The following is a 27,165-nucleotide window of genomic DNA, read 5'->3' as shown; positions in this document are numbered from 1 at the left end:
CACATGCCTATGGTAAAAATTAAAAAAAAAACTATGAAGTTCTTGATTCATACCATTAAACATATTTAGTTGTTAAACATATTTCTTCAATTACCTGTCAAAATTATATGGGGTTTAATGGGATGCGGATATAATTATAGTTTTGTTTTATTGCTAACGAATCCAACCAGAGTCCGAATTTGACAAGTATCTGAATCCGTTTATATCTATAAAAGCATATATGATATAACTTTTTCACCATCCGAATCGACATCCAAATTCGAATCCGTTTATCCAACATCCGATTAGTTGAACTTGGCATTAGCTGATTCCGATTCGAATTCGAATCCGAATCCGAATCCGAATCGTTTACATGTTGGCCCAACAGAGGGGGTAACCTATAAATAGAGGGGAAGGGGAAGGGGAAGGGGAAGGTTATGGTGAAGGTGAAATCCTTCCTTGCGTAGCGGGGAGACTCTGATACTTTGCTGCTCTGCTCCTTTCTCCTTCCCTTCCCTCCTCTTTGTCCTCCCATTCCTCTTTCTGCTGCTATTCTACTCTTTACTCACCTTCTCATCCTTTCTTTTGATTGTGAACCCTAACCCTAGAATTCGTCCTCCGTTTCCCCTTCTTAGAGGCTTTCAGCTGTTTTTGCCCTAGTTTTTTTTGAGCTAAATCTTGCCGCCCAAATTTCGATGGATAGCGGATTAAGCGACGATCACCAGAGCAAGCTGGTTTCCTTCATGGAGATTACGGCCTGCGACTCCAGCGACAAGGCTCGGCAGTTCCTTCAGGTCTCCCTCCCTCTCTGTTTCTCTCGTTTTGTTTATTGGAATTTAGCTCAGAATTTGTAGATTACTTCTGCTGGCTGCATTGTTTAAATTTAGGGTTTATGTTACAGAGGGCTGAGGTGCACCTTTTTAGATTTCAATGCAGACGGGATATGTTGATTAGGATCTTTGATTTCAATGAGGCCTGTATTGTGCGCAGTGCGATTGATGCGTTTATGTTGAAGATTCTGCAGTTTGCATTTGGTAACTTGGCAGTCGAGTTTAAGAGAATTTTATTGGAAATAAAATGGCTTAAGAGATCAAATGTACCTTCCTTCACTGCTTATTGTCTTGGCTTAAATACTACATGTGGCCACCCTTATCTCCCTGTGGAGCATAGTATTGTGTGGCTAGTCAAACTAGTGTTTCCCCCAAGTATGTCACAGGGATACCCCAATTTACTCTCTCCTGCCTGTGTATTCTTACTGGGAAATTACTCAAGATTGGTGTGTGCCATGTCTTTTTTGCCACGCCCTTGTGACACGACCCTTGGATTGGACCCTAAGCTTCCTCAGTTAAAATAGTGCGGTTCTAATCAATCCAGCAGCTATTGACAAAAGATGATGAAAATACTGAAACACTAAATGCCTGACAAGGGTCCACCATAATGAAACAGAACGAGAAAGAGAAATCACAACGCGGCAACACAGATAAATAGAAAACACTTGCACGCTGCTCGTTTATTTGTGAGTACTAATTTGTAAGTAAAAAGGTGGCAATGAATTCACTGCTAGATCCTATACCTTTTTTTTCTGGTACTTAATTCATGAAATAGGTTCAAAATGTACTTATTTTCCTTGTAACTGTAAATGCATTGTTGCATATGTATCTATCCTTTTTTTTAGATGCACAAGTTCTTGAACAACTTATTAGAAGGGACAACCCGAACTTCTCTTTGCAGGTGACCAATTGGCAGCTTGAAGAAGCTATTCAATTGTTTTATGTTGGAAATGATGGCAGTGGAGCTGCATCGACGTCTGTCCTCCCATCATCAGAAACATCTACTGTGTTGCCTCCTGCAAGTTCCAAGTATGTTGAAGATACTTATTTGTGCAATGAATAAGGCAGCATCATTAGTTTCCCCCAAAATAATGATTCTCTGGGACTGTGGGATTATTGATTTTAATCTTGTTGCAGTAACCCAAAAGATCTTAAGAATGAGGATGAAGATATACGCCCTCCTCTACCTGTGAAACGTGAAGCTCTTTATGCGGATTCCTTTAATTATGGGTATGTGACTATACACTGCTCCTGGGTATCTGGTAAATATTTTTCTTGAATTGTGAATCTAATATGTATGATCTGTGGAATATGTATGGAGATTTGGCTAATGGAAAAATTGATGTAGATGTCTTATTTGCCCATTTGTAGTACTATGAGATTAGCAAAAGTGCTTTACTGGAAGGATTTTGCCAGTCGATAAAATTAATGTATCATCTAAACAAGCTTCAAAACATAGATGAAATTGAGTGATGGTTGCAGGTGATTGATTTCATTTGCCCTTAATATATATTGGTTGTTACAAGTTTGTGAGAAATCTTTCTATGTTTGTGTTGCTTTTGGTGCCTGATAACTTTACATGTGTGTCATGCTGCTTAGGGGGTTGCTAGGGCATAAATGAAGCATTGTAATCACTTGGAATACTTACAATTTTTTATGTGAAGTGTTATCTGTGTGCCCTCGTCCATGCATGCTTTATATGTTTGTCATCGTGTTTTCTGATACAAGATATCCTGTATCAAGGAAGACATCCCCTTGAATGTAGGGTTCGTCTGTGATTAATTATCAGTCCCATTAGCTTTGTTTTCACCTTCTGTTATATCTGCTCATGCTCATAGTGTTGGAGACAAATGTGTTCTGTGGTCTTCTCTTCAAATTGTATTAACTGCTGATTTGCTTCCCTCTTTATTGATTATACCTTCCTCTTATGTGTATGTGCATGGAAATGCATCTGTAAATGTGTGTTTGTGTGTGCCTGTGCATGCATGCATATGCTTCTGTAAATGTGTATGGGTTTGTGCTTGTGTCTGCTCATGCATATGTGGGTGTGCATGCATGTGTGGTTTTTCATTGTCCCTCACTTAGGTCATGATGATCCAAGCTATCAGGATACTGGCAAGAGTCACATGCTGCATGTGGTACCTGCAAAAGGTACTTTATATTATTGTTCCTTCTCTTCGGTGGTGGGGGTCAGAGTGCGATCTCTCCATGCATGTACCTTATACAAAGGGAGATATGTAAATGCACAATTTGGATGTTCTAGCATGGAGTTTATATTCTCTCTCCACCTATATATTATAAAGTTTGTTCCATTTCCCTTTATTCACTTATTTTTTGAGTTATTTATGCATTTAGGGCAACCCATTGTCACAAATTGGATATAGAAAAAAAACTTTAAAATTAAAACATTATAAAAATATAAAAAATCTTCTTCATTGATTCCCTAGGTGATACGACCCAACTTGACCTGGGTGTCGTTATGGTGTGCTTGGTTGGTTTCCAACCTTGAGCCCCTACTTAGCTTTCTTTGCTTTGATGTATTTACTATTTTCAGTTCATTTCATGTAATTTGGCATTCATTTCAGTAGTAGAGGGTGTAATGCAAGTTTTGGGGCTAGGAACATGCATGTGGATTGGGTCTGATCCAAAATCGGCCCAAGTGGCTTTAAATAGGCCCAATTGGCACCAAAATCATTATGCATGGATGGATGATTGGATTGAATTGAACTTGAGTACTCTCTCTAATTCCTCTCCTCCTCGAACTTGTCTCTCTAGAATTCCTTTGAATTCTTTCCTCTTTTCTGAAATTTTCTTCTTCCACTTAGATCTGAAACTCAGATCTGGTTCAGAACTCAAGTTGAGCTGTTATGTGTTTGCTGCAGCCATGTGCTCCTTCTAAGTGTGCTCACTGGGTAATTCACATCGGTCAATCCATTGTGTAATTCATGGTTGATCTCACTTCAATTTCATTTCAGAAGAAAGATCGCAGTCACAGAGTGTCAAGCTGATCCATTTTGAATCTCAGATCATGAGGATCAAGTGGATCATGCGTTAATACTGCAGATCGAGCTACCGCTGGCATCTTTGAGGTAAATCCGGTGACTTTTGAGCTTAATTCTGAAATTCACCGGCAATTATGCCGTGTATATCATTTAGCACGCTAGATCAGACCTAGATCTAGTGATCTACACCTATATGAACGATAATTCATGTTGAGGCATAGCGAGGCACTCCACCAAAAACTGAAGCGAGGCGTAAAGTGTAAGCCTCAATTTTTCTTTTTGAAAACTTAAAAAATACTTTAAAAATATCTAAAAATATAAATAAATAAAAGAAATGTTTTATTGATGAAGCAACAATCAATAAGACATAAAAAGTCTCAAATAAATACTGAAAAATATGAGATTAACATATAAAAGTAACATTAATGCAACAACTTGATCTATTTAAGTATCTAAGAAATAAGATATGAGCATTTAATAAAAAATTAAGTAACAAAATCTCTAACAATCAAATTTCTCAACATCATGTCATCATAAAAAAATGCATATTAGCTAACATAAAAAAAAAACTAGAACCAACTCTACATTTAACACATTAGAGAATGGCTAATATCAAGAGACAGAGAGAGATGAGAGAGAGAACCTGTCGGCAGAAAGAGACAATCTTCTTCTTCTTCCTTTCGGGAGAGAGAGAGAGAGAGAGAGAGAGGGAGGGAGAGAGAGAGAGAGAGAGAGAGAGAGAGAGAGAGAGAGAGAGAGAGAGAGAGACTATGTTACCGCTACACAACACTTAGGGTGTTGTACCCATGTTGACACGTGTCAACACGAGTACTGGTACCTGGACATGGCATTTGCCATGTCCCATATTATATTATATTATATATTATATTTTCAATATATAATATATATTTTAGATATATAATATATATTTTCAGTATATATTTAGTCGTGTCCTCGTACTCACGTTTTTTGGAATTGTCGTGTCGTACCCTTTGTACCTGTACCCGCACTTATACTCGTACTCGGGTGACATAGGGGGGAGAGAGAGAGACAATGAGAGAGAGAGAGAGAATGAGAGCGAGTGAGACAACGAGAGGGAGAGGGAGAGAGACTGTGAGAGGGAGACGTAGAGTGACAAGAGTGAAAGAAAGGAAGAGGCAGAGATGAGAGAGGGAGAGCGAGAATTGAGAGAGAAAGAGGGGAGTGCCCTAACTTCTCGGGCCTTCCCTCAATTTAGGGTCAAATGGGGGCAACTTAAAAAGTTGAGGCACCCAAAAAAACTGAGACTTATGCCTCTGCCCGAGGCGTGCGCCTCATAGCCCCCTGAGGAGTGCTCCTCGGAGGCTTTGCGTTTTTTAAGTGTGCCTCAAGGCTCAAGGTGCGCGCTTTCAACAACATTGGTTCAGTCAAGTGTTCTATACATTCTCTATCCATTTTTGCTCATTCAGTATGTTGCAATGTCGATCTGATTTTTTCGGCCATCTGAGGACTTTTCATTGGTGCACTTGAGAATATTGTGTTTATCCGACTCTGTAGATCACATCTGAGCATTTGCACACTAAAGTGTGGGTTGAGTATCTTGGAATTCTCATCGGAATCTACTATCTTCCTACTTTCTGTTGTTATGTGCATTCACGACAGTTCGCGCACTTTGTGCATAGACTACCGAATGTTCAATCAGGCCACAATCAAGAGTAAGTACCCACTACCTCATATTGAAGATTTGTTCGATCAACTGAAAAGAGCTAAAGTTTTTTTAAAGATCAACCTTAGATCTGGGTCTCATCAACTCAAAATTAGTGGCGATGACATTTTAAAGACAACCTTTCGAACCAGATATGGGTACTATGAGTTTATCATCATGCCTTTCGGATTCACCAATGTGCCCACAACTTTCATGGATTTGATTAATAGGGTGTTCAAGCCATATTTAGACACCTTTGTGATCGTGTTCAACATGATTGATTTACTAGAAATTGACACTTGGACCATGCATTTTGGATGAAAAAAATGGTTCGATAGATCTCCATTTCTGTTTGTGCATTTTGTGCCAATTTTGGACTGTAGGCGGCAAATTGTGTATACATGGATCTGGACCAGGGATTGTGCAAGCAAACTCGCCATTTTTGGAGTATTTTTCTGGTGTGAAGTGTGTGCAGTTCCTGAGCAGAGCGACCTGAAGCTTTGTAGTCTTTGTATGATTGGTTCTCCTAATCTGCACGTGCTCTGAGGCTGAGATTTCATCTGAAGATAGTTGAGAGTGCGTGCTTTGAGTTTGACCAGGCTATGACGGAGTGATTTCGCCGTTTTGGAATAACTATGAATTGGCTCATGCTTCCTGCCTCAAATTTGGACATTAGACTCACTTCATAACACACTTAAAATTAGAGCCCCCTATGCCGAGAAGTTTTTGCATTTTTTATGGAGTTTTGCAGTGTCCAAGTTGTGTACAGAATCAGTTGTGTATTTCTGTAATTTTCAGTTTCTATTTTGTATTTTGACCTTGTATCTGTCCCTGTGTACACCCTGGACCCACTTTGTTTTGTATTAAAGAGCTTCAAAAAGAGTAGAAACAGGAGGATGAATTGAGTTAGAGAGTTTGGTTTGGAGGAGAACCTGCATGCTAGCTAAGGTGGATTGTGAGGAGCTAGCCTACTCTAGTGGATCGGAGTTGGACTTACCTACAAAGGCCCTACAACTAGGTGCTTTCTAGGTGATGGACCAGTGCCTGAATTTCCCATAGAAATGCCTAGTCACATGCTAAAGTTTTAATTCAGAGGGAAATAAACAATCTGTTCTCTTAAAGCTCTGGGAATTTAGTCAGAGCACCACTTCTTATCCATCATTGTGGATATGGCTGTAACGGTCTCCCTTTCATATACATTTTCCTTAATAACCTGCAAGTGAGAAGGATATAGGCAGTGGTCATGCAAGGATTTGCATCTGAGGATATCCATTATTTGCGCCATCATAGAGGTGGTTTTGTTTGAATATTTTTTTATTGTGGAATGGGTGTGGAGGAAAGAAGAGGAAGTTGATGAGGTGAAAGTATAGAGGACGTTGCTGATGTTTAAAAATGTCATGATTTATCTGCCTTTTGAAAATTTAATGATGAAATATGCTAGTGATAGGGCAACCATTTAAGGAAATTTTTTTGTACAGAGATCTAATAAACATTTTGATTGTGGATGAAATGTGCATTTTATGCACTAATGATATAGCATTCTATGTTAGATAATATTCCAAGAATGAGAACATGACGAAAGTGCTTCATTTTTCTTTTTAATCATGTATTCATATGTGGCTTGTCAATGGCATCATATCCACGTGGTAATGCTCATGGCTTGTTGCCAAAAGCAAAGCCTAAATGCATGACGAAACATGTGTATGTGACTGCTTATATGCTTTTGTGCATACATCTCATTTGTATGAAGTTTAGAGGTGTGAGCAGACCAGGTTTGGTCTTGTCTAGGTGGAATCCATCCTAATCGGACCTGGCACTATTAGATTTTGATGTGGATATGTACTATGTAGACACTTCCACCAGAATTAAATCCAGATAGTTCACTACTGTTATGTGATCTAACTTTTGCATGAAAAGCTGTCTAATTTCACACACACACACACACACACACACATATATATATATATGTATATATGTATATATAGGATTGAATTTTCTTTCTGGATTTTTATTGGATTTGTGTTTGAAAGCATCTTAGCAGTTGGTATTCCGACCTGGTGTTGGTTCTACCAAATCAAGTAAAATTGGTTAATTTTGTCAGTCAGATATGCTGTCCAAACAGGTTTTCTTTGACATCTCTGATGATGTTATATGTGTGCAGACATGCAATCTCTGTAGATTTTGTTTTACAGATGTCTTTGTTAAAATGTATCATTCAATCTTTGTAATCTTATATATATTTTATATATATATAAAGGATGATACATATACATATGGTATATATGCATATGTATCTTCCTAATTATATATATAAAATATATATTTCTCTATTATTAGGCATAGGGGTAGTTTAGTCATTTCTCCTTTTTTACACATATTCCATTTGGAATGTGTTTGTAATTTTACTTTTCTTTTTCTTTTTTTTCTTTTTTATTTTTTGTGGTTTGCGCCACCTAGGCAGGCTCCCCAAAGAGTCGTTGGGGAGCCCCCAACGGTCACAAATGTGACCGTTGGGGGCTCCCAACGACTCCTTTTGGAGCCCCCTATGTGGCTCCTCTCTTGTGTTATAAATAGGGGTCTCCTCGTAATTTACTCACTCCTTTGGAGGAGCTTTTGCTCCATGTAATGGGTGTTACACCCTTCCTCTCTTCAATAATATTAACTTATGCCTTATAGGCATTTTTGCCCCTTTGTGGGTTTATGTGTTAGCACAATATGTGCTTGTGTTTTTCCCTTTAGTGGGTATATTCGCACTTCATGTGCATGTGTATTGGTTCATTATTGAACCTTATATATTCAAAGCCGTTTCTTTACATGGTATCAGAGCAAGGTTGGGATCGAGTTGCTCTTTGTTGCATTGAGAAGCGTGCTATTCAAGAAATTTTAAAGAAGAATGGTGAAGTTCTCGTTTCTCTCTTTTGCTTTTTAAAATTATTTGGTATGCATTATATTTCTTTAAGTATTATGCATTATGAAGAATTAGCTATGTTTTTGCATATGTGTTTCTCTCTTTTGCTTCTTAAAAATATTTGGTATGCATTATATTTCTTTAAGTATTGAGCATTATAAAGAATTAGATATGTTTTTTTCTCCATGTCATTATGAGTTTGGATTCTTAACAATTCCATTGAACTTTTTATATTATTCTCTTTTGTATGTCTTTTCTTGAAAAATAAGTTTTTTAAAGAAAGTTATGTTAGAAGTAAAATGTTTGTGAGAGATGTAACATTGCTCACATACTCTCATCATAATTATTTCATATTAAATGTATGTGTTTACCCTCTAAAATGTCCTATATGAGGTTTTTTCATAATAACATGTGTCTTTGAAAAATGATGTTTTATTTTCCTACCTAATGAGCTCTTTTTCATACAAGCAATGTTTGATTAAGAAGGCATTTTTATAATATTGGTTGAATTAAGTTTTAAAAATGATCTCATAAAATATGGTTATTCTCTTTTCATTTTTCAATTTAATTTCAAGAATATGTCTTATTATAAGATTTATGGTCTTCATTAATGTTGCATACTTATTACATATGTTTTAAATAGTTCATGTTGTGTTTATTTAAAACATATTCATGCCATTGGTTATAATCTATTAAGTCATATAATATTATGAATTTTTGTTTATAGATTTATGCCATAACGCAATCCTAGTATTCTCTTTGGGATTTTCTCCACTTTAATAAAGTTTTTCCTCTTCCTTTCGTATGTACCCTCATTTGAGAATTTTGTTTGTTGGATCTCTCTTTGAGAGGCCTTCTTATGAGTATATACTCTTTGCGAAGATTTCATGATTGTTATAAGCTTCTTTTTAATATTGGTTTTTTTATGAGATTTTTTAAAATATTACCATCTTTGTGAAAGCTTGAGAGTCTCAAGCATTTGCTCCTTTTATAAAATACATGCATCATTGCATGTTTGCTATTATTATGCTTTTTGCGTATTTTGTTCAAGTGTTGTGAGAGTGTCTTCGTACACTTCTTTTATAAAGTATTCATGCTTGTATGCGTATTGTCTATTCATAGACATTTTCACATGGTACTCTCTTTTCAATAAAAAGATGCTATATATTGCCTTCCTTAGGGCTTGTTTTGTCCCTTAGTGGACTTGTTAGATTATTTCTTTTATCATTATAAGTGCTTCTGCAATATCTTGTTACATGTTGTCCTAAATTTGCTCATTTAAGATTATTGCCATTACATCTTGGTATGCATATAATTGCAATTTATAAAGGCTTGATTTGATTCTTGGATTATTCCAAATCCGTCCTCACACATGACATTGCTTAAATATTTCATGATGTGTTTATTAAGTCTTTTGATAATGATCATGATTGAACATAATTTCGTATTTATGCAAAATTATTAGAAGGCATATTGTTGTGATTAATTATGTTGGACCTTTGAATTGACCCTCTTTGTAAAATCACATATTTGGAAAATGATTTCCCTAAGTGTTCATTATGACATTTATTTTTATCCATCACAAGTTATATGATGCATCAATCCTTTTTTATGGCCTTATTGTTATATTAGAGATGATTGTTGAGGTGAGTTAAGGGCACCTTGTGTTATGTCATTTTAGATTGTCCAATTACCATGTTAAAGATGGTTGTTGAGGTGAGTTATGGGCACCTTGAGACTCTAGAATGATTTGTTATATGATCTCTAATTATGAGTGTGTCACTCGTTTTCTTTTGACCATTGATCTTATGGATGCTCTTATTTATATATAAATGTGATGGATATATGGTGTCCTGGAACCTTAAATGTTTTAAGGTATATTTAATTCAAGGGTGTTGGGGATTATTGCCCAACCTTTTATTGCTTAAGAATCTTATGAGTGCATTTGCACATTTGTGATTTCGTGTTTTGTGCTTTTGTGCACAAGTGTTCCAAGTGTTCTTGGTATGTGTATGTTCTTACATTTATATCGTGCCATCGATTATAGTATATTGTTAAAGATACTTTTACATGCTTTTGTGCACAAGTGTTCCAAGTGTTCTTGTTGTGCATATGTGCACATATTTATTTTCAAAATATTGTCCAATGTTTTATTTATATGTTTGTCATTACAAGTTTTATTGCCTCAAAAGTCTTCTCCTCTTATACCTCTTATCTAAGTGTCATCATATGTAGACAAGACATATTATTACACCATTGTGTGTTGGTAGCCCTTTGTTGGCTTTGTTTTCTTGGTCTAATAGCTGAACACACTCGTCTTGAGTGTTATTATATGTAGACAATGTTAGAAAATGACTTGAAAAACATTGGGTTCAATAATGAACCCATACCTATGCACGTGAAGTGTAAATATACCCATTAAAGGGAAACAACACAAGCACATAATGTGCTAACACATAAAACCCATAAAAAGGGAAAAATATGACATAAAGTCATAAGTTGCATATCATTGAAGAAATAATGGAGAAGGGGTAAAAACCCCGTTACAATGGAGCAAGAGCTCCCTCAAGGATTAAGAAATACAAAGGGGAGAGCCCCTATTTATAACAACAAAAAGGAGCCTTGGAGGGGCTCCACTCATAGACGTTGGAGCCCCTCCAACGGTCACAAATGTGACCGTTGGAAGGGGCCCAACGTCTATTTGAGTGGGCCCCCCAAGGTACCTTTTGGTACTTGAGAAAAAAGAAATAAAAAATAAAAGAAAAAGAAAAATAAAATAAATTACAATCACATTCATAAAGTGAATGTGCGTAAAACAGAGGAAAAGACTAAAATACCCCTACGGCTAAACAAAAGGAAAATATATATTTTATATATATATAAATAGGAGGATACATATACATATATACCATATATGTATATGTATCATCTTTTATATATATAAAATATATCTAATTACAACAATGGATGAATACATTTTAACACCCCCCTCAAGCTTTGCAGGGAAACGAAAAGATTGAAAAAAGGGCAAAACTCCACGAGGCTTCGGCAAGGATGCAATGAAACTTGAAATAGCCTTCCTCCAATTGTCTTCAAATGATGAACCCATTTCCCGAACCATCCAGGGTACTTCCCTTTGTCCTATCTCCAAGATCCTGAGAAAAGAAAACAACAAAGAACAAGTAAACAATATCTTTGCACTTACTCAAAAAGGAACATTCCTAACAAGGTGCAAAATTTATGCATAATATGATAGTTACTTTAGTATGAAACGAAAAATTTAGAAAACCAAAGTTTCTAAATCATACATTATGTTAAAACAAAATGAGCGGAAGCAAATTATGCAAAAATGGCAAGAATGCATAATGCATTCATAAGATCCACCATTGGACAAATATAACCCCATAATGGGGAATAACAAAATGATCCACTAAGGGATACCACAAGAAGCCTACGAAGAGGCATAACATACATATGCTTTATTGAATGAGAGCCCAAAAAAGGACATAAAGAGCATATGCATATACGAATCATTATATGAATTAATACTCAAAGAACTAAAACATGCTTCAAACATGTAGTGAAGTTCCAAATAAGAGAAACGAAGTCTCCAAGCATACTTTAGGCAAAATAAACCCAAGAGTTCACAAGGTTTTTAAAAACATTTATGAAAGTCACACTTAATTGAAAAAAAACATTTTACATATAAGGGTGGCAAAAACCATAAGTACTTAATATATAGATTAAATGCTAAGAAATCAACTTGATATGCATATCAAAAAGATGATTTACTTGAAAAATACAAGTCATGAATGAAATTTTGCAAATTTCAATAATAGTTTATTCATTACAAACAACTTCCTCATTAGTCCTCCAAAAACCCATAAATCAAGTGTATAAGCTACTAGATCAAGAATATAAAGCCATTAAAGGCCAAAGACACACACAAAGGTGTGTAAACGAACCTCTTGTCTACATATAATAATACTTGAAATAAGTGCATCTACGACAAGAGCAAGAGAATACATGCCAACATGGACTAAAAAGTATCTATTGTCTACGTAAAAATACACTTAAAACCAAGTATGTTCAGCTACTAGAACAAGAGTAATAAGCCAACCATGGGCTAAAACATAATACATCTCTTGTCTACATAAGATGACACTTGAAATGAGTGAAATAAGCCAACCATGGGCAAACATCTAAGCGACTAGAACAAGAACACAAACGCCAACATAGGCTAAAATCACACACCATGGTGTGAATCAACGTGCCTTGTCTACATATAATAACACTCAAGATAAGTGTGTTCAGCTACTAGACCAAGAGAGCAAAAGCCAACAAAGGGCTAAAAATACACGAAGGTGTAATAAAATTCTTGTCTACATATGATGACACTTAGATAATGGGCATAAAAGGAAAAAACTTTTGAGGCAATAAACTTGTAATGAAAATAAACATCGAATGAAACAATATTCCTTTTAAAAAAGAATACTCATAATAGCATTTTGGAATAAATGCAAGTAAAACGTATCTTCAACAAGATACTACAACCGATAAAATAATATTCTTTAGAACAAATATGTGAACATACACACCAAGAACACTTGTGAAAAAACACAAGAACACATGTGCACAACGAGCACGTCATACGGAATCACAAATGTGCAAATGCACTCATAAGATTCATAAACAAATAAAAGGTTGGGCTATAATCCCAAAACATCTTGATTTTAAATGTACCTTAAAACATTTAAGGTTTCAAATACCATATGTCCATCACATTTACATAGAAGCATCCATAATATCAATGGCACAAGAGAAAAAATGAGTGATACACTCATAATTAGAGATCAAATAACAAATCATTTTAGAGTCCCAAGGTGCCCATAACTCACCTCAACAACCATCTATAATATGGAAGGTGGACAATCTAAAAATGATACAACACGAGGTGCCCATAACTCACCTCGACAAACATCTTTAATATAACAATACTAAGGCCAAATAAATGATGCATTAAATAACATGTGATGGACAAACATAAATGCCACAAAAGGGCAATAAACACATAAGGAATCATTTTCCAAATAAAAGTTTTTACAAAGAGGACCGATTAACAAATTGAATCAAAGGTCCAATATAATCCATCAAAACAATTTTGCATAAACACGAATTATGCTTAATCTTCAAAAGAAGTCTTGTACACCAAAAAAGGCTTATTATGCAACATAACATGAAATATTAAGCAACATCATGTGTATGAACCGATTTGGAACAAACAAGCCTTAACTATGAAAGACATAAGGTGCAATTAAACGGTGAAGTTGGTGAAGTTCAAAAATAACAAACTTAGGCCAATATAGGCATTCATAAAGATGGTGAAGTTTGAAAAACTTATGAAATCTACTATTGCAACTTAAAAATGATAAACAATCATGAAATCTTCATAAAAGAGTATATACTCACAAGAAGATTATAAGGACCGAAAGGCTTCTTAAGGAGAGTTTGAACAAAAAACATATACAACTCCTAAAGAAGGAGAAAACTCCATTAAAGTGGAAGAAATCCCAACAAAATAGATTCATTAACAAAACCTTATGATAAGTAAGATTGTACTATGGCTTAAATAAAAAGTAAACATTTATTGAGGAAAAATTTAACTCTTAAGTTTTATCAAAAAACATGACTTAATAGATTATTACCTACTCCTAATGAAATAAGTACACAATAAACATTAGTGAAGACCATAACTTTTGTAATGAAATATGCAGAAAAGCAAAAGAGTGCATTAAGCACTTACAACATTTACTAATGAACAAACAAAAGGGCAAACACCAAAACCCACAAGAGACAATCACAACATAAAAATATAAATGTCTCTTATTGAAAAGAGAGAGAACTCTCTAAATGTTGAAAACATCCTTAAGAGTGTAAAGATGTAAAGAAAATGACCATATTCCATAAGACCATTTTAAAACTTAATTCAACTGGTATTATAAAAAAACTTTCTTAATTAAATGTTGCTTATATAAAACGGACACATAATATGGAATTTTTCATATATGCCAAACATTTTTCAAAAAACTACATTTCACAAGCATTTTAATCTTAACATACCTTTCTTTAAAGACTAAACATTCATATAAAGGTATTTTCATAAACAAGGTTAGGTTTAAAATGTAAATTCAAAGTTCCAACGGTCATAAATTTTTACCGACCCATTAAAGCAAGTTTTGTGCAATCATATATCTAATTTTTCGCCAAACAAGTTATCATTTAAAGTTTTTCAAAGAAAAACATACAAAAACGATTCAATGGAGTAGTAAGTAACTCAAAAAAAACATAATGACAAAAAGCACACATAAAGAAAAGAACATATTACATTCTTCATACAATACTCAAAGAAATAGAATGCATACCGAATAACTATAAGAAAGACAATAGAGAGAAACAAATACTTCACCATTTTTCTTTAACAAATTCTTGAATACCACGCTTCCCGATGCACCAAAGAGCAACTCGATCTCAACCTTGCTCTGATACCATGTTAGAAAATGACTTGAAAAATATTGGGTTCAATAATGAACCCATACCTATGCACGTGAAGTGCAAATATACCCATTAAAGGGAAACAACACAAGCACATAATGTGCTAACACATAAAACCCATAAAAAGGGAAAAATATGACATAAAGTCATAAGTTGCATATCATTGAAGAAATAATGGAGAAGGGGTAAAAACCCCGTTACAATGGAGCAAGAGCTCCCTCAAGGATTAAGAAATACAAAGGGGAGAGCCCCTATTTATAACAACAAAAAGGAGCCTTGGAGGGGCTCCACTCATAGACGTTGGAGCCCCTCCAACGGTCACAAATGTGACCGTTGGAAGGGGCCCAACGTCTATTTGAGTGGGCCCCCCAAGGTACCTTTTGGTACTTGAGAAAAAAGAAATAAAAAATAAAAGAAAAAGAAAAATAAAATAAATTACAATCACATTGATAAAGTGAATGTGCGTAAAACAGAGGAAAAGACTAAAATACCCCTACGGCTAAACAAAAGGAAAATATATATTTTATATATATATATAAATAGGAGGATACATATACATATATACCATATATGTATATGTATCATCTTTTATATATATAAAATATATCTAATTACAACAATGGATGGATACATTTTAACAGACAAGGCACGTTGATTCACACCATGGTGTGTGATTTTAGTCCATGTTGGCATTTGTGTCCTTGTTCTAGTCGCTGAGATGTATGCCCATGGTTGACTTCTTTCACTTATTTCAAGTGCCATTTTATGTAGACAAGAGATGTATTGTGTTTTAGCCCATGGTTGGCTTGATACTCTTGTTCTAGTAGCTGAACATACTTGGTTTTGAGTGTATTTTTACGTAGACAATAGATGCTTTTGATCCATGTTGGCGTGCATTCTCTTGTTATTATCGTTGATGCACTCATTTCAAGTATTATTACATGTAGACAAGAGGTTCTTTTATACACCGTTGTGTGTGTCCTTGGCCTTTAATGACATTATATTTATGTTCTTGATCTAGTAGCTTACACACTTGATTTGTGGGTTTTGGAGGACTAATGAGGTAGTTGCTTGTAATGGATGAATTATTGTTGAAATTTGTGAAATTTCATTCATATTTTGTCTTTTAAAGATACAAGTGAATCATATCATTAATATGCATATTTTAAAATCAAATTGATTTTTTGGTCACCTTTTATATTTGATATGCAAAATGAGTTTTTGTAATTGCAATCATTTGAGTGAGATGTTCCTAAATGTGTAAGGTTCTCTACTCAAATAACTCTCATTGTTTTGCCTTTTAAGTGGACTTAAAACCTTTTGAACTCTTGTGTTTTATACACTTTTTTGAGCATTTCCTTCTTGAAATCGCTTTCAAAGGACTTGCTAAAATCAATAACACTTGTCTTTCTATCTTATCAGTTCATATAATATTACTTGACTAAAGTATGATTGGAGCATGATCATTAATGACTCTTTTAGGTGCTGATTCATTTCATGATATTATATGCATATGCTCATTATGGCCTTTTGACCCTCATTCAATAAATTATGTGCAACTTATGCCTCTTCGTAGGCTTCTTGTGGTGTCCCTTGTGGACCATTATGTTATTCCTCGTTATGAGGTTATGTTTGTCCAATGTTGGAGTTTATGAATGCATTATGCATTATTGTAATTTGTTTCCGCTCCCTCTTCAACATGGTATATGATTATGAAAAATTGGTTTTCTAAAATCATTTTGCATACATAAGTAATTATCTTGTTCCATCAAATCCTGTACTTCAAATGAAATAATTGTGTTTTTACTATGCATAGAATATCTTTTTGCACCATTACTTTTGGATGAATTATATGATATGATTTTTGGTTAATTCATCTTATTTGGAATATTTCACTTGATTAAAGTGCAAAAATATTTTTTACTTGGACCTTTTCTTGATTTGTTCCACAGGATCTTGAAGATGAGAGAAAAAGAAGTACCTTGGATAGATCATGAAAGGTGTTCATCGTTAAAGGCTTTGGAGGAAAACATTTGCAAATTTCAATGACATTCGGACTGAAGGCTCTTGAAGCCTTGAGATTCTTCCTCTTGCATTCTTCAATCTTTTCGTTCTCCCACGCAAAGTTTGAGGGGGGGTGTTAAAATGTATCATTCAATCTTTGTAATCTTATATATATTTTATATATATAAAGGATGATACATATACATATATGGTATATATGCATATGTATCTTCCTAATTATATATATAAAATATATATTTCTCTATTATTAGGCATAGGGGTAGTTTAGTCATTTCCCCTTTTTACGCATATTCCATTAGAAATGTGTTTGTAATTTTACTTTTCTTTTTCTTTTTTTTGTTTTTCATTTTTTGTGGTTTGCACCACCTAGGGAGGCTCCCCAAAGGGGTCTCCCCCTTGTAATTTACTCACTCCTTTGGAGGAGCTTTTGCTCCATGTAATGGGTGTTACACCCTTTCTCTCTTCAATAATATTAACTTATGCCTTATAGGCATTTTTGCCCCTTTGTGGGTTTATGTGTTAGCACATTATGTGCTTGTGTTTTCCCCTTTAGTGGGTATATTCGCACTTCATGTGCATGTGTATTGGTTCATTATTGAACCTTATATATTCAAAGTCGTTTCCTTAGAGTCTTGTGCAGTCATTCATGAGGTTGTAGGTAATTTTTTACCTTAATGAAGTCTGGATCGTCCTTCAGGTAGCATGCAACTTACTAAATTGGTGATATATTATTTTTGAACATTTTTCTTGGATGTCTGTCTTCTGGTGAATACCTTCTTCCACCGAGACTATTTTTTTTGTAGACTCTTTTCTAGCCATGTAGTTCTGTCCTCCATCATAGATGTGCATGTTATCAATGTTATTTAAGTGGACTTGAGGGCAAGCTGTTGATCATGTAAGGAATTCAGCCAGGGATGCAATCTCAAAGTATCTGGAAATTTTGAAATAGGTCTCTCTGTGTTTTGCTTTTACTCTTTATGTTTATCCTGCTAAGTTGAAAATACAATTCCTTGGGAGGCCATGGGGGTTTCTTTTGATACTTAAATTCATTAAAAGATTTCTGCTTCTCAGCATTTGCAACATTTTTCTCCACTTCTGGAAGTTTTCTCGTACATTTGAAAGGCTAAAATTGGCAAAAGTTTCAACAGGCCTAGATGAAGCTCTCTGCACACAAAGAAGATATTGCTTTTCCATGATTCCTAGGCTACAGTGTCAAGAACTCTTACAATACCAAAATGTGTATCACTAAACTACTTCAAAGAAACTATGAAATTTTATCGTGATGCATTTTTCATCTTTTAGCTGATGTTTCCGAATTTCCTAAATATAGGTTCAGTACCCAGAAGCTCTCTCTCTCTCTCTCACATGCGCACACACATGATTAGTGCTCAGATTTCTCTGTTAAATGCATCATTATGGTGTCTGATCTTTACAGATAATATGATGGAAAAGTATGCCATCAATGAAGTTTTGGTTTAAGTTTCTATATTCCTTTGTTGGTGATTTTTCATATTTTTAGCCTCATTCTTGACTTTTGTTAGCTCAAGTTGTTAAACACTCTTTACCTTTTCAGCTTGTTTTTCTGAAGAGGGCAAAGACTTATGTAAGCACTCTGGAAATCACTTTTGCTTGCCCTTGTAAGGATCGGTATTGGAAGCACACATGTACAAAAAGATTTTTTTGTAGTGATCTTTCCTCTAACACTATGTTTTAATTCATATTCTGGTAAAAAAGAAAAAAGTGTGGTGCTTGTTGGTTGCATCAATAAAGGTTCAGAAAATAGTCCTTTTCCTGATATCTATGATCTTTTGGTGGGAATGGTAAGTCTGATTATCTCTGATCATCTAATCTTGTTGCTAATATTAGGATAACTCGTGTAATTTGCTTTAGGAATTGATTTTCATTATAATAGATATGAATTCTTTCATAATGTGATTATATCATTTTTCTGTGGGAGCAGTATTCTGTTTATCTTTTACCAAATGGTAAGTCCTTGTTTTCTCTTCTTTTGGTTATAGAAATCGAAGGTCAGCCTATCCTTCACAACAACCAAATTCACTTATTGCATTTCGAGATTTCACGGAAGAGGCTAAACATGTTGATGTTTGGGATTCGAATCGAGCTGCTACCTCTACAAGCGAGGGTTCTCGAGATAATCTTGCTGCCCTATATCGACCTCCATTTGCCTTGATGTATCAAGGGACTTTTGAGCAGGTGCACAACATCTTTAGTTCTTTTTGTTATTTAAATTCATATTCATATGTTTCTTGCTTTTACTCGTATTTGATATTTTTTTGTTTTTCATAAATGTTAAATCTATCTAGTATCTCGCATTTTTGCTTTTCTTTCTTTTTTGTATTTTCTGTAGTGATAGACTATGGATAGTGCTTGTTTCAACTTTATTCAGTGGAGGTTTTCGTATTGGCATTAGTTCATCTAACAGTGTACAGATTTTCATATTGACTCTAATTCAGATTGTTTCTTGTATTGAAACCCTTCTTCATAGGTTTGAAGTTTGAACTTTATCATGGAAAATTTTACCATTTCTTCTATGCCAAATGGACCACCATGCCAATGACTGTCACCATCCCTGGGTACAAATTCATTTTTTCCCCTTCGGATCTTGCTGAGGATCCAAAATACTTGGACAGTTCCTTAATGTTTGTTTCATGACTATGTTGTTATTGTTTGAGATCAGGGCAATCTCTCCAGTATAGGTTGGATTATGTTGTGAGCAGGGAGCATGTTTATGAGGGTCTTAGTTCATAGGTTGGCGTTCCTCCAATAAAAAGGAAAATTCTTTCTTTACATTGGCGATATTTTGCTAAATTAATGGCTTTAGTGTATTCATTATGTTTGTGCATTTGCATCCCATATCATTTCCTTTTCTCCCTTTTTTTCCCCTTGATAATGGTTATATTGTAGTATGTTTGTGTCCAGACACAGATTTATTTGCATTTGATATCAGTTTTCACATATTAGTGTTTTCAACTTTTCATAGTATGATATTATTGTTGATGACTGCAGGCAAAGTTAGAAGCTTCTCAGGCGGGTAAGTGGCTTATTGTGAACTTGCAATCAACAAAGGAATTCAGTTCTCACATGGTAATCTATTTTGCTGCTCCTTTCATTTACTGCTATTTTGAACATCTTGGGGCTGGTTTCCACTCAACTTGTAATTGTTTCAACCAATGAAGTTGAATAGAGATACTTGGGCAAATGAAGCTGTTGGGCAAACAATCAGCAGTGGTTTCATCTTCTGGCAGGTTTTTTACTGACCTAATGCTCATAGCCTTGTTTCTCGATACCATATTTTTTTCGATGGCCTTAGTTCTATAATCAATTTTATAGATCTTGACGCTGAGTTTGATTTAGTCTAAAGTGCAACCATATAATCAATTTTATAGATCTTGACCTGAGTTTGATTTAGTCTAAAGTGCAACCATATAATCTGATGGAAAAGTGCTTGAAAGATACTATTATGTAGTGACTACCCTTTGGTAGTGCATGTGGTAGGCTTACATTTGGTGTTAACCAAGCCTATTAAGATTAGAGAATATGAATGAGAAGAAGAGAAAGAGAGAAGTTAATGTCCCTTGGCCCCTAAAGTTTCTTCTTAGGTGAGGTGCGGCATAATTGTCATTTATATGACATAGCCCTAAGTGGTGCATTATAAAGGATTAATATGGATCATGTTTGCAATAATTTTCACTCGTAACTGGCATGGCCAAAACAATGAAAAGCAAGAAGATGACATCATATGACGCTATAAGTGGCATCATGTGCAAGTACAATAGCAAGTAAGTATATCATCCAATACCACTGTTCTAACACAAGTATGATATAGCCCTGATATTTATTTGTTTCAGTATCTCTTTGAAGATCTTTTCATTCTGTTTCAGGTTTATGATGATACCTCTGAGGGTAAAAAGGTCTGCACTTACTATAATCTGGTGAATATCCCTGTTGTTCTAGTCATTGACCCCATCACAGGGCAAAAAATGCGTTCATGGTTTGGCATGGTTGAACCGGAGAGTTTGTTAGAGGTACTAACGTTTTTGTTTTTCTTATTCTCTTATTATATAATACCATATGAAGATTTTGTTAATCATCATGGTTTGAAATGATGCTGTTTGTTTTGCTTAATCTGATGGATGCTTTTTTGTTTTTGTTATGTGCTAATGTAGGACCTTCTTCCATACATGGATAAAGGTCCTAAGGATCATCATATTGCTCACCCCTGCAAGCGAATGAGAGAAAATACTCAAAATGGTACACCAAAGTCAGGTATTTAGTTGAATTCTTTTCTGCATGCTATTTCGCATTGACTTGGATATCTAGATACATACATCCCAACAGTTGTGTGTTGGCAAAGGAATAGAACTTACACCTTTTTTGTTTGCCCCTACTGTGCTTCCTTTCACTCATGTTAATACTCCTTCCATATTGGAAGAAGTCTGAAAGACACAAAAGTCTAGTCTGTCCAGAGGTTTGAGAGGTAGGAATAGAAAATAAAGAATCAATATCATAGAAAAATAAATGATTTTTTTCCAATGGGAAAAAGATAAAGTTAAGAACATGTTGACCGTGTCTGGCAGATGTTGACTTTTTTTGCGAAGTACTGTGGTGTGCTTTGTGTTGTTTCTGGTTTCATGTCATGTCAACGTGGAACACACATGCTAAGTGTCTGTCTGACAGAATCTGCATACCATTTATGCACACTGTAATGGCAGCTACTCATGCATTCATATGACTGGCTGGACTTTTGATGGGTAACCCATATCTTATATCTTTAGTGTACATTCTGTAATTTTCCATTTTCTTTTTATGATTAGAAAGTTGAAATTGAAGTACGATTTGCATATCTTTTTCCTTCCAGAAGATTGCACAATAAATTATCAAATCTTTTAAATACATGTAATTTTTCTTTTACTTTTAAAATTGAAGTATGACATGCATCTCTTTTTCCTTCTAGAAGTTTGCACATTGAATTATCAAATCTTTTAATTCCATATAAATTTCCTTTTACTTTGAAATGGTTTTAACTTCCTTTACTGTTCTAAATTGGGGATTATTCAGAAAGGATTTTGTGGGCAGTGGCATATGGTCTTCCATTCATCTTATTTTTGTAAGGGTGTTTGTCTTACTGTTTCACCTATACATATGTAGTCAAGTACATGGGTATATGCATATGGTCTTCCATTCCTTTTATTTTTTGTAACTGTATTGGTCTAACTGTTTCACCTGTACACCTATACGTATGCAGGCAAGTACATACTTACAAATGCATGCGAGCGAGTGACACATAAATTTATTCTTCTTGCCTTGTTCATTGCATACCTGGAATTGGGACAGTCCAGAGGTCAACAACTGAGCTGCCCATTTGGTTGATTCCTATTATGCATACTTGGGCTGACTTGGCCCGCCCCACGTTGGCTGTGCCAGACAGCATTTTGGGCTTTCACTTGAGAAAGATGTGGCTAAATTTATAGTTGAGTTGGTTCGGATCTGAGTCCTGATTGATCATTTGTCCTTTGATGCTATGGTTTTCCAATCACCTGCTGAAGGGGTTCACTGGATAAAGATTCAGGTGAAAGTGATCCTCTTTCAGGTTAATTGGTCTCATCTTGCATCGCTTTTCAGTAAATGTAGCCTAAATCTATAGACTACACTCCTGGATCTTAAACCTTAGTGTGATCTTTGTTAACTTAGTCTATGTTCAATTCTTGTTACATAACTAATACCAATTGACTAATTTCATGTTAAAAACTTGGTATAACTTTATGATTATTTGTGATTGTCTGAGTTGTTTATTCTTAAAATTGGTAAAGAACAACATTAGTGGTTAATTTTTACTATCTGCTGTTGGTCATAATGTTTATTCTTAAAATTGGTAAAGAACAACATTAGTGGTTGATTTTTACTATCTGCTGTTTCTAAATTATTTTGTTTTCTTTTCTTGCTAAGTATGCTTGACACATGTTAAAAACTTGGTATAACTTTATGATTATTTGTGATTGTCTGAGTTGTTAGTTTGGCTTTGCTGTTGGTCATAATGTTTATTCTTAAAACTGGTAAAGAACATTAGTGGTTGATTTTTACTATCTGCTGTTTCTAAATTATTTTTGTTGTTTTCTTTTCTTGCTAATTATGTTTGGCACCTTATTTTCTTATAATTTTAATTGTGGCTTTAATGTTACTCATCTTCAAGCCATGGTATTTATGCCTCTTTACTCAAAGACCACTGCTTGTATTTTGCATGTGACATGGTAGAAAACAGAATTAGATTGAGTTTCAAATCTGTGTATTGGGGTACAAAATTCTGATATGCAATAACCGAGTAATCTGTGGTTAAAACTTCGGCAACTGTTAGGTTTCATAATTCATCATTTGTACCTTATGCCTTGTCAATAGTTATTGCACTTCACATTTTTTTTTCTTTTTTACTTTTGACATCAAAGAAGTGGCTAGTTATATCCCTTAAATAGCCATGTTATTTTGCCATATATGATAGTTCAGTGATGTTCTGCACGCTTCACTGACACAGTTTCAGAGGCTTCATCACTACCAGATAATCCCAATGAAGAAGATGAAGAAGTTTTGAAAGCGATAGCTGCCTCTCTTGAGGATGTAAAACAACCTGCATTGCTTTCTGGTGACGATTCTAAGCAACCCGAGAAGGAGCATGAGCCTGAAGTTCCCAAGAGCACAAAGCCTAAGTACCCTGAGCTACCTGATGAGCCAAAGTGCGACAGCAGCCTGCTTTGTAAGATTTTGGTCCGTCTTCCTGATGGCCAACGACACCGGAGGAACTTTCTTCGAACAGATCCGATACAGGTACGTCATCCCAATTCAGTCACTTGGCATCTTTCTGATCCGTCTATAGAAGCTATACATCTTTTATTGCTGAGAACAAAATTCCCCTTTTCTCAGCAGGTCCTATAGATATTTCACTTGAAATTTGAAAATATTGTTAACGCTGATTCACAATGCTTCTTGTACAACAACAACAACAACAACAACTACGCCCTCATCCCAAAACAATTGGGGTCGGCGATATAACACAATGCTTCTTGTAAATATCCAAAATCTGATATTAACTGGTTTCTGATGCATCAACAGCTGCTGTGGTCCTTCTGCTGCTCCATTTTGAAGGAAGCTGAATCACGACCATTTCGCTTGACTCAGGCAATACCGGGGGCCTCGAAGCATCTGGATTACAATAGCAATCTAAACTTTGAGGAAGCGGCGCTGTCTAACTCAATGGTTTCACTTACATGGTAGTATTCCTGCTCAGGTCCTTCCATTGCAATATTTAAAGGGAAATGATTGCATGTGATTCTCCATTCTCTGTTCATGTTCACTCCCTTGCCACGCCCCAATTGTGGCGTTCTGATATATCTATCACTGAGTTATTAATGCTATATTATCTCTTCCTTTCCCTTTAATGTATATAATATTTTCTCGGAGGAACTCTTAAAGATGCAATGCCCTCCCATTAAATGAAATTACGGCCTTGTCTGGTAGGCAGTCCATTCCATTGTGTGGATTCAACTGTGCAACCGAGCTGCTGTAATTTGAGCCGGTTTTGTCTACGGCTGTCAGTGGGTCGAGTTTGTAGCGAGAATACCTTGACCCGACCCCAAACCCAAACCCCCACCTGATCTCTGCTTCCTCAATCTCACTACTATTGGCTTCCAAGGCTCAATTCTGGATCAGTTCTCGAAATTAACAAAGTTTGAAGCCTTCCAAATGGGTGAGAACTATTTCTTTGGCTAGATTCTGGTGTAGATTGTGGCTCTCGAAACTCCGGATTTTGGAGCTCTATAACAACAGTGTCGTCAACACCATCTCTGCATCTCGTCATAAGATATTTGGACCTCTGTAATTCCCTAATTTGGGAAATATAACCCATCACCAATTGGACAATTTATCTGTCTGTGTTGTCCGCCTCGAATGAGTCAAAACACAGGACGTGAAGAATAGTGAACTTGTTCAGTTGAGACAAATGCTCGACATAGGAAATGTCCTACTCAGCTTGTTCAGGACGGTCCCTACATGCCTAGATTATCCACACGACTGTTCTAACAGTCCTGTCTGTGCAATCAAACGTTACTTCCTAGGCCATTGGGCCAAACCATGGCTCCTCTTATGGAGAATCTGTACATTCTTTATTAATGTATGCACAGTTATTTCTTGAGCACATGTTTATGTTCGGCATCAATGGGAAAAATGGAGCATCTCACAATGAATTTTTGCATACCAAGAAAGATAAATTACCGTAAAATTGATCAGGTGATGCAGATATCATACCATGCGAGCTTTTTTATTCATGTTTTTCTCAGACATCTGAAAAAACAGCAATAAATAGGATTTCTCTGATCTTCTCTTGAAAATGAAAAAAAAAGAATGAGATTCTTTTTCTTTTCCATGAGGACTAAGAAATTAAGTTTAACCATAAGAAAGATGCTTGGTGTAGATTACTCACTTCTTGGTCTTGGACCTTTTCAATCACTAGAAGCCCGATCAGTGCAGTAAGATGTGTCTGTTTATGTATTTCTTAACTTGAGATGATACCAGATTTGAAAAAGGATCTGAAATGACTAGAGCTGAACCACTAGAGTCCCTTTAACTTGTATTTTATTTTTATCGTTATTTTACATCTCTTGAGTTTGGCTCGTGTATGCTACCACGTGTACGAAGTAGGGGACATGTTTACATTTAATAGAAATGGAAAAGCAGTTGCAGGGAGAAATTATTCACTATTTTATGGGTGCAGAACTTATTTTCCAAACTCGCAATGAGGGAATTCATTTTCCTTTTGATCATGAGAGAGAGAGAGATGTCTGATTGTCAACTGGATCCTCGTGTCGTGCCCGACCCGACCCGCTTTTACCTGGTAAGGGGATACTTTCGTCCTTTTGGTATTTGCTTCCCCACGGAGGCAGGTTACAATAGTAAAATTGTTAGGCAGGAATGAGAGGCATTCTCGTAGATTTGAACAGATCTATGGCTGTTTAGGTAAGGGCCCATTCGGGCTGTTGGAGAAAGGGGCAGCAGGATCGAGATTTTGTTTTGGTTGGTGGGCTGCTGTGCGTTAACGGGGCTGCTGCCCATCTGTCAGACAACCTTTGCCCTTTTCTAAATGACAAATTTGCCATTGTCTTTCCTTTATATTTTATTTACTTTTTACATTTTTTTTCTTTACGGTGAAATACCGAAACAATAGAAGGTAAGCTATCTTTTCCCGAAAAAAAAAAAGAACTGAAAAGTTTCCTTATTATAAATTCTGTTTTTTTTTTGTTAAAGGCAAAACTCTGAGCTTTGAAAAATAAATTTAAAGTTGTGAAAATTTTTGGTTCACCTAGTGGTAGGGATGGTAAAACGAGGGGAACGATTAGAGCCCATCTTGTTCAGGCTCGGCTCGTTCAGCATTTAGCTCAGCCAGGTCATGATCATAACTAGACAAGCCGGTCAAACAAACATGTGGGGATTTGAACTAAAGACCTCTCCTTCACATGTCATATGTCCTTACCAACAATAAAAAACTATCTTTTGAGATAGTTATTGCACTAGCGTTCTATATCTTCTATTTGTATGAGCTTACACGAACTGAACCAAGCCTAGCACCCTTTGTTGGTGCTTGGCTCATTTTTTGTCAACTAGCTGCTCGTAGCTGCCAGCTATATGAACCAAACATGAATGAGTTCATGATGAGCTGAGCCGAATCACGAGCGTCTTAGCTTGTTTCCCAGTGCTACTAAGTGCCAACCTTTTGCCCCTGTTCCCAAAAAGGGGCTTGAATTTCCAGGTATGAAAGTGCCCAACAGAGACTTGTCCTTTTCATTATCTACCTACTAATGTTAAATGTCCGTTCCCTTCTTCTGATGAGGAAAATAAATATTTTTCAACTTCATAAAAAAATATGAAAAACTCCAAAAAAGATCACATTTTTCAACGTGACGGATGTTAATCTGAGGTCTCTGTTCGGCAGTTTAAAAGAAACCTATGGCCCATATGAGGAAATCCAGAAACATGAGGTTCATTTTTTAAATTAGGGCAACTGTTGCCCTTAAATGGAATTTCTCCAAAAATTTTCTTCACAAATAATTCTTTTTCTTTCTCTCAACTCCAAAATAAGTTTTAGTTTGGACTTACCTCCAACCGAGCCGATCCATTCACAGC

At 35.6% G+C, this 27,165-nt stretch overlaps 1 protein-coding gene across 2 annotated transcripts; it reads left to right on the top strand.

Annotated features, from left to right (window-relative positions):
• Window positions 1-425: 425 nt before the first annotated feature.
• LOC149817912 (plant UBX domain-containing protein 7-like) lies at window positions 426-24,423 on the top strand. 2 transcript variants are annotated; one of them, XM_089985606.1, is made up of 10 exons: window positions 426-773; window positions 1,711-1,838; window positions 1,947-2,039; window positions 18,999-19,194; window positions 20,008-20,085; window positions 20,178-20,246; window positions 20,883-21,026; window positions 21,168-21,267; window positions 23,552-23,817; window positions 24,103-24,423. In XM_089985606.1, the coding sequence occupies exons 1-10, from the start codon at window positions 675-677 to the stop codon at window positions 24,262-24,264; spliced, it is 1,335 nt and encodes a 444-aa protein (XP_089841732.1). In that variant the 5' UTR covers window positions 426-674; the 3' UTR covers window positions 24,265-24,423. The 2 variants fall into 2 exon arrangements, with proteins under 2 accessions (XP_089841732.1, XP_089841731.1); XM_089985605.1 differs by having other exon boundaries at window positions 23,528-23,817.
• The last annotated feature ends 2,742 nt before the right edge of the window (window positions 24,424-27,165 follow it).

Source organism: Nuphar pumila, chromosome 13 (genome assembly GCF_984573655.1).
Source record: "Nuphar pumila chromosome 13, dmNupPumi1.hap1.1, whole genome shotgun sequence".
NCBI classification, from domain to species: domain Eukaryota; kingdom Viridiplantae; phylum Streptophyta; class Magnoliopsida; order Nymphaeales; family Nymphaeaceae; genus Nuphar; species Nuphar pumila.
Note: the sequence above shows the minus strand (reverse complement) of the source record. Positions and strands in the feature narration are given on the sequence as shown.